Raw genomic sequence first — 11,468 nt, forward strand, 5'->3', positions numbered from 1 at the left:
CAGCACACATCTCTCTCGATCAGAATAAAAGTATGCACATCCTATCATGTCCTCTCGGCAGGAGGAATGTGGCTGGCCACAGGAGGAAAAGGACACCATTAACACCTGGGCCTAGAGGACCAGATCCAGGCTTCAGTGGACAGATGGCCCGTAAGAAGATAAAGCTGGAGGACAAAGCAAAAAGAGAGGTGGTGAGTTAACATGCATCAGGGACAAGTCTGAAGTGTACAGGTTTTTTTGGGCTAAGCTCATGTAAGGCTATCAAAGAGGTCATTATAGCTGGTGACATTAATGACGGTAACAGACGTTAAAACTAAAGGTATTAGTGACTTGCAGTAATGAAACTAAATAAAACACCACTCCACTGACTTTAGTCTGTTTTGGGAAAAGGGCAGCATGGTGAGTTGTGGTTAGCATGCCTCACAGTTCTGAGGTTTGAGGTTCTAATCTTAGATGCAGCCTTCCTGTGTGGAGTTTGGATGTTCTTCCCATGCTTGCACAGGTTTTCTTTCAGATACTCCGGCATCCTCCCACATTAAAAAAACAAAACAAAAACAAATAGACGTGCTAGACTAATTCAAGTTATAAGAGGGTGTACACAACGTGCGCAACGACATTATTGTGTATTTTTAATTCCTCTATCAAACAAAACAAAAAATCCATTGATGTGTACAGGTTATAGGTCACACTAATGGTGGAAAACGTTTTGAAATGATTTATCTTGGTGTCATTAGTGATCACAAAAAGCTGGCCTGTGAACAGGAGTGTGTAGAGTTTTTATATCCTCTGTAAATACCTGACAATAATACATTATAGAAAATGAGACTATTTAAAAGCCATATATAATTCATGACACTAGAGCCCACCCTCTGAGCTGTTTTGTGTGATTATTCCAATGCATAACTGAGAGACTCTTTTAATTACCACACTGGCTCTCCAGCTACTGCTGATTGAATCCTCGCTCTCAAAGCGCTGATAAATGACACGTTAAACACATATTGTCAAATTAATACAACACCCCCGATAACAACTAATTAGCTTTTGAACAATCCTTCTAGCATATTAAGGCCCTTACCACAGACCACACTCATCTTAAATAACTACCTTAGAGAATATACAACTGTATGTTTTTATGTTGCTTTTATTCATACTGTCATTCATTTCACTTAGCTTTTACACTTCCAATAACTTTTGTTTCTTCTGACATTTGAACTCACTTGGTGACATGAGTTGCATTGCATTAGAATTAAGGTTTAATGAACTTCAAAAACAATTTAACAGAAATGTATTTTTGTAGTCTATGAAATTTCAGATTTTAACTATGATGCTTCTATTCATAATAATGTCAGTATAACAATGTTTTTTTTCAATTGTATTTAATGGTAAATTTTAATAATACATTTTGTTTTCTGATCGACTTGTAGAGATAACATAGTTCTACTGCCTTTAGTGCCATATAGTTATCCATTTTGACTCAAGTTTAAGTTCCTTGCCTAACACTATTGAATGTGAACCAGAGCCAATAAAAACTGAGCTTTATTATCTTTGTAAATCCAGAATCTTTAATAGCAACAGGTCTGGTATTGAATTTTATTAGACAGTGCAAGTGTACCTAATGTTGTGGTGATATCCATTGGCAATTATTAAAAATATGCATGAAACAGTACCTCGTCCCCTTCTAATCATTGGGCTCTGGTGCTTCCGCTGGCCCGGCCTCCTCTCGAGGGTCATCAGCTACTTTATCTGGAATTCAGAATGGAGCTGATTGTTTGTTCATTCTGCATTGACTCACTTTTTGCATTGTCATAAGGGACTCTATTTTTGTAGACGGCACATCTGTGGCGGAGCACAAAACTGGCGTATAAACTGCCGCATTGTAATTTTCGTGCAAGCGCAAGGCTCGCTGCACGTTTGACAGTTCGGCAGACCAGTCTATGCCATGCTGTGTGTTCAGGCGCATTGAGGGTGTGCCCTTTGACATGCACCCGGCGGAATGACAATTCGGTGGAGGTCTGTCTAAACAGACACCTGCTAAGATCATGTCTCAGTCTGGTGCAGTCGATAGACCGCTGTTCTAACGAAAATTTGGTTGATTTGATCGAGGCACAGGCAGACAGATACTGAGGACTGGGGACATGTGCGGTGGATGTCTTTTTTTTACATTCCAAAAGAATGATGAGAATGATGAGAACCATTATCCTCAAATGGAGAAAACATGGAACAGATGTGAACGTTACCAGGAGTGACCGGCCTATAAAAATTACCCTAAAAGCACCACGACTAGTCGTCCAGGAGGCCACAAAGGAACCCAGGACAACATCTAAAGAACTTCAGGCATTCCTTGCCTCAGTTGAAGTGATCAATAGAGAAGATACTGGGCAAAAATGGCGTCCATGGCAGAGTTCTACGGTGAAAACCACAGCTGACCAAAAAGGCTCGTCTTACTTATGCCACAAAAAAAAAAAAGAAAAAACACAAATGAGTGTGTAGAATATTCCAAGACTTTTGGGAGAATATTCTATTCTACTGTTTACTTGGGTTGTCGTTGTCTGATATTTACATTTGTTTGATGATCTTAAACATTAAAGTGGGAAAACTGTGCAAAAAATAAGAACTTGAGAAGAGGGCCAATACTATTTCACAGCACTATATGTGAGCGGGCATCAAATCCACTGACTCACTGCAGAAATCAATTCTTTCAACACTTTATTATTATTTTTATTATTATATTTTTTCAACTATCCATCCCACTGGGATGAACGATCACTCGAATGATCGAGGATGGGTGTGGGTTTCCAACTGCCCACTTTACAGCGCAGCTCTGTGATCTCCTCCCAAGCCAAATTTACATCAGCTGCCCGTGGAGGTCTGCATGCAGTTCTGTATAAATATACTTTGCCTGCTTCGCCCTCCAAGACTCAGTTTCTTCTTCCACCATGTCAAAGACTGTCAGTGCGCTTCTTGTGTGCTGCATTTAAAGGGAATAAGAGGAGCCACTTTGATCAGACAGGATTGAAGTCGCCTGTGATCGTGCGCACAGCAGCGCAGACGTCCCTCTTTTAAATGCGCTCAGGTCCACAAAATTACCAACGCCGGGTCTAACTCGGTTCCACGCAGAGTTATGCCACGCGCGGCGCTGGTTTCACACCAGTCACGAAAATAGAGCCCTATGACTGAAAGTTGCTTCATCCAACACATGATTCATTGTGTTCAAACCCTTGTTTGTACCTTCCATTTCCTCATTGTTGGCGTCATCTTGCTGTCCCTCTATTTCAAGCTCATCGTTGCCTTGCCCTTCCTGTCTCTCCATCTCTGAAACATCCTCTACACCTTCTTCTTCTGGTTGGTCCTCCGCATCAACACTTTGCTCAGCCGGTGGAATCTCCATGGAGTCAACCTCAACGTCTGTCGGTTCATCGGTGTTGTCCAGATTTACTTCTGCATTAGCTGATTCGTCATCTTCCTCATTAAGAGCCTCGGTTACTGCACCTTCCTCCTCATTTGACTTTTCGGCCTCAGCTTCACCTTCTTCTTCCTCATCGAGGGTTTCGCGTTGAGGCTGTGCTTCTTCAGTTTCTTCTGTCTGGGCTATGAGGCTCTCGTCATCAGCAGCCTGTGAATTATCAGCATCTTCATTATCAGCACCTGTGACTTTTGCTGTAGTTGTCTCTCCTTCTCCAAGCTCCTCAGCTTGCACCAAAGTACCTCCTTCAGCATCCTCCTCTGCGCCCGCCTCAACCTCCTCCTGAGCCTCCTTTTGAAGCACCTGCTGAGCCTCCTCCTGAGCCTCGTCCTGAGCCCCCTCCTGAGCCTCCTTCTGAGTCTCTTCCTGAGCCTCCTCCTGAGCCTCCTTCTGAGTCTCTTCCTGAGCCTCCTCCTGAGCCCCCTCCTGAGTCTCTTCCTGAGCCTCCTCCTGAGCCTCCTCCTGAGCCCCCTCCTGAGCCTCCTTCTGAGTCTCTTCCTGAGCCCCCTCCTGAGCCTCCTGAGTCTCTTCCTGAGCCTCCTCCTGAGCCTCCTGTGCCACCTCTATAGCCTCCTCCTGAGCTACTTGCTCAGCCTCCCCCATAGCCACTTCCTCAGTCTTTCCAGCTTCAGTGTTCTCTTCTCGCTCTAAGACTCCACTTTGTGTTTCAGACTGCGATACATCCTGATCTCTCTCGTTGAGAACCTCTGTCGGGTCAACTTGATCAGAGGTTGCTGCTGAGACTTGTTCTGTGGCTTCTGCTGACTGAGCAGGCGTTTCTTCAGTTTGTAGCTCAGCTCTTTTTTCTCTGAAATAAAAAGTTAACAAATGTAGGTTTACTTATTTTTTGTTGGATAGTGTTGCCTTGAGATACGCATAACCCAGCTTACAAGTTTTTTGAGATTTTAGCCGTCATTCGGCTGATTTGTTTGCTTTGACTTGAGAGCACAAACTTGATATACGGGCTCTGTATAGTGGCAGTGAACTCAAAGTCACTACACAACAAGCAGCAGTTTGGCAAAGATATAGTTTGCTGTCGAACTAAGCATAAACATAGAATTACATGTTGTGTATTTAAACGAAAGACTGCTTATCGTAATGCTAACAAACAATGCAAAATACAAATTAAATACTAACAGTTAGCATCAATAGTCACAGCAGAAGCAACTGATATTTGATCATAAACAGTGGAACAACATATGCAGAGAGATAATATAAGACTCACTACAGGCATACAGTGGGTACGGAAAGTATTCAGACCCCCATTTGCTAAAATCGTTTGTTAATTTTTTTTCTTCATTAATGTACACACTGCACCACATAATCACAGAAAGAAACAGAATTGTTGAAATGTTTGCTGTGATGACCCTGACAATGACCCTAAGCACACAGCTAAAACAAATTCAGAACAACTCCGTGACTGTTCTTGAATGGCCCAGCCAGAGCCCTGACATAAACCCAATTGATCATCTCTTGAGAGACGTGAAAATGGCTGTCCACCAACGTTCACCATCCAACCTGACAGAAATGGAGAGGATCTCCAAAATATAGGTGTAAAAACTTGTTGCATGATTCCCAAAAAGACTCATGGCTGTATTAGCTCAAAAGGGTGCTTCTACTAAATACTGAGCAAAGGGTTTGAATACTTATGGCTGTGGGATATTTCAGTTTTTCTTTTTTAACAAATATGCAAAAGTTTCAACAGTTAAATTTTTCTGTCAATATGGGGTACTGTGTGCACATTAATGAGGAAAAAAAACAACTTAAAAGGATTTTAGCAAATGGCTGCAATATAACAAAGAATGAAACGTTTAAGGGGTCTGAATACTTTCCGTACCCACTGTATATTCTAGTCTTTATATTTAATGACAAATAATACAGCCTCGTCGTTTGTGTCTGCATGACTGTATTAATTATACTGGTTCCCGCGGGCACACCAGAAAGCACAGCACAATGAACTGGATTGCAGCATTGAATCATGATGCACAAACTGTTTAATATGTTACATTTTATTTAATTATGTTATTACTGTTTTTATAAAGCACAATAGGAGTAGTTTTCCTTATTAAAACGCAAACACAACATTTTGTGTTTTTTAGGGCTAGGCTGGAATGGATTAATGGCATTTCCATTCATTTCAATTGGCAAAGATTGTTTGAGATATAAACGGTTTGATTGTTATCACGGAACAAATTAAACTTGTATCTCAAGGCACCGCTGTATTTTGTTATTATCAACTTCTCTTTATATATATATATATGACAGAATATTAAAATGTTACTTAAAACATTGCCGGTACAAAGACCGATGATGCCAATAGTTTGAGCATGAAATTAATAATAAAAAAAGTTCAGAAGACCAACAAACATTCAGTCACATTCATGGCAACGGGCAATTTAGTTTTCAATGCATCGAAAATGCATGTTTTATGAAACGTGAGAGAGAAGCTGGAGTACCCAGAGGAAATCCATGCAAGCAGTGCTGCCCTCCCCAAAAGCATGATTCTATTTATCCATACAGTATATATAAAGCAGCACAGTGGTTTAGTGGCAATCATGTGTCCCTCACAGTTCTAAAGTTTGGCTGGGTTCGATTCTCAGCACTGGCCTCCCTGTGTGGAGTTTGCATTTTCTGCTGGAGTGGGTTTGTGCAAGTGTGAATGGTCGTTTGTCTATATGTGCCCTGCGATTGACTGTCGAGGGTGTACCCCGCCTCTCGACCAAAGTCAGCTGGGATAGGATCCAGCGCTCCCGCAAACCCTCATGAGGAAAAACTCTACATGTATGAAAATAAGCAGACATGTTTACATAAAAACAACATTTTTAAGAAAAGGAGGACAGGGACACATATTGTAAATCCTATATTTTCTGACCTTTATTTCAGAGAGACATCTACATTTCACATTGAAATTTCCCTTTAGCCTCTCAATTTAAATAGATCCCCAGTCTTTTAAATGATTTTTAACTTATTCTGCACATCACTGTCTTAATTACCCATTCCATAATTATCTAAAACCTTGGATTTTATGAGCTTTCTCAATATTTTTGTTTCTTATTTTACTTCAAACTTCACAGGTTTAGCTACTATACTCATTCCCATCACTTTGGTTCTAAATGTTGGTATTTTAAAAACTTCTGTACCTTTCAAATTGTAGTTGCTTACTCTTTTTTTATTTTTTTTATTTGAATATTTATTAGTAAGATATGTTCATTAGCCTTGCATCTCGTTTGTAATATTTTAAAACCTACTAAATCGTGGAATTTCAATGCCTTATATTTCCTAAATAATGGGTTAGGGGGATCCCAGCGGCGAATATTATTAACGATTTTTAAAGCTCTTAATTCATTCAGTCATTAAACATGTTACAAGGAGAACAAGGCAACGAAAAGCAAAATAAATGCTGGACTGCTCCACAAAGTCAACTCACTCAGGTAAAGGGACTTCTGTCGCTGGCTCCTTTTCAGGAACAGCCTGCAGAAGAATAATACAACATCAGAGTGATTGTAAAGGACCAGCGGCGAGCAGTATAGGCACACGGAGAGAAGTCTAATAAGTAAGCTGGAAGGCGAGATCAGTCACGGCCGACGTTGATTGAGCACCAACTGGCCTGAAATGCACGGTCGTTGTCAAATCTATCTTCCAGGCTGGCAGCCCACTCGGTTGGGTCCACGCCACTGCCTGCAAGCCAGAACAGGCAAGTGACACACCACGGCAAATAACGCCAATGAACAAATCCGAAGCTGCTTACCATCTCGTTGGCTGAGAAGACGTTTGAAGTAGAGGGCGGCATATATGGGAATGTCTCGAGGTTGGTCACGAAGAATTTCTCGGACCAGGCCTTCCAGGAGGGCTCCGAACCCCCGTGGAATCCTCAGGTGGGTGTTGCAGAAAGGCACCGACATGTCGACTAACTCGCAGGTCGCTCGCTCTCTCTCTCTCTCTCTTTTTATTTTTTTTTATAATTATTATTGTTATTTTTTAAAAATTGTTTTTAGCTCGCCAACACGACGTCCATGAACCTCTGAAGCTAGCCGGCTGCCACTCTAAAGTCACAAGTTGCAATTGCAATGTCTGTCTCTATCGCTCTCATTCCACTAAAAATAGCCTTGTTTCAAATGTATTTATGTCCGAGTTTGACAGTTTAGAAGCACCTATCAAGCTGTCACTTACCTCGAGTGTCCGAACGTTTCAACAAACTGCGGGCTACGGTGGAGATTGTTGTTGTTGTATTGTTGTTGCTAGGCAACTTTGGTAACTACGGACCACGACCAGGCTCAAATCTAATAGTAGCAAAGTCAAAACGGGAAAATGTCAATATTTGGATACAGTTGTTGCATTTGGGGCATTCTACCGAATCGGAGGTATTTGCCTTTTGTAACGCTAACAACACGAGTCTTATATACTGTACGTATTTTTTGTTTTTTTTTGGTGAAACTATTAGCGAGGACAGAGCAACAATTACACATATTAAACTACTCAAAATGTGTATTGGCCCATCTTAGGCAACTTTATTGTTTATTTCATTGTTTTATTATACTGAACACCGAATTTATGACTCAAAGTTACACGAGTGACTTTTTAAGCATAGAATTACTGTAGCATACATATAGCCACATGGAATATATTCTGATGGAATGTTCACACTATTTCCAGTGATTCAGTAAAATAAATATACAAGTAAAGTACACATAGCTTGCCAAAAAAAATTACTTTGGTAGAGTATAGATCTATTTAAACCTGCTGGAACTGATACACACACGCACAAACTATCATCCATCTCTCCAGCTATTCATTTATCCATCCGCCTGCCCGTCTGTCTTTCTACTATAGCTGTATCCATCCATCCATCCATTCATTCATCTCATAGCAGGGACAGAATAATCAGAACTCGAGTCAACCGTACGTGATGACTGCGTACTCGGAGTTGGTGCTCATCTTGCGGCTGACCTCCCTGGTCTGCGGAAGGTGAAGCCTGTCAGCCGAGCGTGAGGCCTGCATGGGACCCCTCGATTCGCAGCCTTGCCACTGAAGCAGAACAAAAGCGGAAGTATTACAGTAAAATACAACAAAATGAAACCAGCCTGTGCACAAAACCGCAGTAATTCACACTTGACATTGGATTCAAAGTTGTCTGTCTGCCCTCTTTTTTGTGTGCAGAACGCAGGTCATTTTTATTTGGATCACGTTTAGATTTTGTGTGCAGTAACTCACGTCATTGCTCAAATGATTAAAACTGATTTAAATTTGTTTTAAACAAGACGGTTGAGCTGCTACAGTACTTTCGCAGCCCAAAACATTTAAGGCTTTTCATTTATTGGACTTTTACTCCAGGGATAGGACAATGTGAGATCATAGAAACGCAGTGATATCATGGCATTGCCTGAAACTTAAGCGTCCAGTCAGATTGCTCCGATGTCATTCCCTATGCTTTTCATAGCTTCCAGTGGGTTTATTTGCATTGCATCTCAGGATTGATTAGCTACCGTATGCTGTGATGTATTAACCAGTATGATAGCCATCACTTCATTCCTCCTTGTGGCATTTCAGCTTGGTGATGATATCGCTCAGCACTCACATGCAGTTGACGAAAGAAACCCCTCATTAAAAGAGTCCCTCCGAGCGTGCTGATCATCAGCAAGTAATCGGAGCATAACCTCAAGGTGGCCAACACTATTCTTACAGAGGCAAAATAATCCTATAGATGGTGATCGTGTGAAGTGATGCATTTCTCATGACATGTTTCTTGACTAAGTGCCTCAATGGTGATTGTTGCCCTTGTACATGAGATAAGACGCCGCACATATACCGTATAAACAGCGCGTTGAGTAAACGAGTTAATTCCTCATTCCCATAGCCAACGTGTCCTGTGTTTTTGTTGGATACAAGTTGTACATTAAATGTCGAAGGCAGATACAGTATATTAGACAGAGTCTCTTGGCTTACCTGTTGTAAGTTTTCTGTTGCCAAGTAGCTGACCTGAGTGAGTTCTGGTGTACTGACACCTCTGACTGAAATCATGATTTCGGCATATGGAACCTCACTTCGACTCTCAATGTCTGTACATAAAAAAATATATACATATTTTAGTAATGCATTAATATCCTTATGATAGTGTTGATCCAGGGGCGAGCTCACCTGGTGAGGAAACTCGTAAAGTCAGTTGTTCATTTTGGGTTGACCCTAGGTAAAATAAAGGAATGGTGAAGAGCAGTCTTTCAGTGGCTGCATTCACTTTTTCATATTAATTACACCGTTACCATTTACGGGTGAGACAACAACTTGGGAATGCACTGGTGAACTGAAATTGGAGAAAACAAAAAATAAGCAATCATTAAGTCCTGATTATGTTAATATAGTGTACAAATAAAAGCTAACCCTGATCTGGGCACATCACCATCATCATCATCATTATCCCCTGGAATGTGTGTAAACATAAAAGTTTAAGATTAAATTGTGTTTCAATTTCATATTTATTTTAAAAAAATTACAATTTTGATCATCACCCTTACCATTCCCGCTGCATCGGTTGTGGTTCACACATAAATAAACTACCAGTGTCATCATCGCCATGACCACAGCGAGGGAAAACATTGCCAACATTTTAGTTTCAGTTAATTGACCTGCTTCCCGGGGGAGGAAAAAAAAGATTATTATACATCATTGTTAAATGAAAATATTTGATATTGTGTGCTCACAGTAAGTGCTACAATGGTATCTCACCTCCGCTTGAATCCCTTGGCTGAACAGGAACCGGAGCTGTTAATGAAAATCACAGTTTGTGGTGACAAAAGCGATGTGTAATGTAAATAAGTGCATTTAATGAGTTACTCAGTATGTAAATTACAGATTGCCCAATTTACTACTTACTATTACTTGGGGCAACTTTCCAAGTCTGGGCACTTGTCTGAGCTATAAAAAAAATATATATATATATATTTTAAATTAGATCTGTATGATATGTTAAATATATTGTAGAATTTTGTACCTTTTACAAATAGAGATACAACACGGTGTGTTTTTTGTCGAAGCCATGGGTCATCTGTTGCTCGTGTGTAACAAGTGTAGTTGTACTTGAGATCTTCAGTGGAAACAGTGGGCAGATGAAGAGTTACTCTGCAAAATTCGCGGCTTATTTCCCCCAGGCAGACAGAGTTATCGGACACTTTGCTCCAACAGCCCCGAACAAATCCATCAGAGCAGTTATAATAGCATTTTAGTGCAAAAGATTCCCCCAATGTAACAGTCCTGAACTCAAAGGGCACCTTGATGTCCATGCAGCACACGGTGTCTGTAAAAAGAGAGATTTATTTGTAATATGAAAGAATTCGATTCTGAAAATACTATCCATGTTACCTTTGGTCATCCACAGATAAAGCAGTGTTAAATAAAATTTCTCGGCATTTTTCCTCACATTTATCCAGATGAGTTCTGCCTTTAAAGTGCAATTCAATATGACATGTTCATTTGCACCTATGCATACATATACTTACAAGCCCACACCCATTCAACCACAGGAAGCGGTGTATGCAAGATTGTAAAAAAAACAAAGAAAACCTTTCCGTTTGTTGCAGCTGTTGCATTGTAACGGAAAGTTCAGTTGAGAATGTTTAGCCAACAAGTTCATAGTCAAAATGATATACCCACACAATAAACCCACACATTGATATTTAAAGGCACTAGAGAACTGTTGTTCTAGTTTTTTTTTTTTTTTTTAAAAAAGCTCAAGATAAATGATAACAATGACAATGCAATAGATGGAGATGTGGTTTACATGTTGGAAGAAGCACGGCTGACTCAAACAACAGGATGCGTCTGATGTTAATCTTTAAATCATAAATGTGTGTGGTGAAAATGGGTATATCATCAGTTGCTCTGAAACGATCTTATGTATTGTATTGTATCTTTCCATGTTTTGTTCTCATTGTTACCACCAAATGAATAGCACAGGCCCCATGAATAATTACAAACACAGAAAAGTTCTTTTTAGCACATACTCATGCATTAT

The 11,468-nt window shown here is 40.4% G+C and overlaps 2 protein-coding genes across 2 annotated transcripts; both read right to left on the bottom strand.

Moving 5' to 3' along the window:
• Nucleotides 1-74: 74 nt before the first annotated feature.
• spa17 (sperm autoantigenic protein 17) lies at nucleotides 75-7,780 on the bottom strand. Its single transcript, XM_061681221.1, has 6 exons — nucleotides 7,212-7,780; nucleotides 7,071-7,141; nucleotides 6,891-6,934; nucleotides 3,229-4,271; nucleotides 1,668-1,743; nucleotides 75-164 (listed from the first exon to the last, which is right to left on the bottom strand). The coding sequence occupies exons 1-5, from the start codon at nucleotides 7,363-7,365 to the stop codon at nucleotides 1,679-1,681; spliced, it is 1,377 nt and encodes a 458-aa protein (XP_061537205.1). The 5' UTR covers nucleotides 7,366-7,780; the 3' UTR covers nucleotides 75-164; nucleotides 1,668-1,678.
• A 167-nt stretch (nucleotides 7,781-7,947) lies between these two features.
• LOC133404838 (uncharacterized) lies at nucleotides 7,948-10,876 on the bottom strand. The gene is made up of 11 exons (XM_061681224.1): nucleotides 10,817-10,876; nucleotides 10,726-10,751; nucleotides 10,449-10,541; nucleotides 10,331-10,372; nucleotides 10,184-10,219; nucleotides 9,973-10,083; nucleotides 9,839-9,878; nucleotides 9,721-9,761; nucleotides 9,599-9,643; nucleotides 9,407-9,519; nucleotides 7,948-8,488 (listed from the first exon to the last, which is right to left on the bottom strand). The coding sequence occupies exons 6-11, from the start codon at nucleotides 10,061-10,063 to the stop codon at nucleotides 8,357-8,359; spliced, it is 462 nt and encodes a 153-aa protein (XP_061537208.1). The 5' UTR covers nucleotides 10,064-10,083; nucleotides 10,184-10,219; nucleotides 10,331-10,372; nucleotides 10,449-10,541; nucleotides 10,726-10,751; nucleotides 10,817-10,876; the 3' UTR covers nucleotides 7,948-8,356.
• Between the last annotated feature and the right edge of the window lie 592 nt (nucleotides 10,877-11,468).

The sequence above is a fragment of the Phycodurus eques genome, chromosome 7 (assembly GCF_024500275.1).
Source record: "Phycodurus eques isolate BA_2022a chromosome 7, UOR_Pequ_1.1, whole genome shotgun sequence".
NCBI classification, from domain to species: Eukaryota; Metazoa; Chordata; class Actinopteri; order Syngnathiformes; family Syngnathidae; genus Phycodurus; species Phycodurus eques.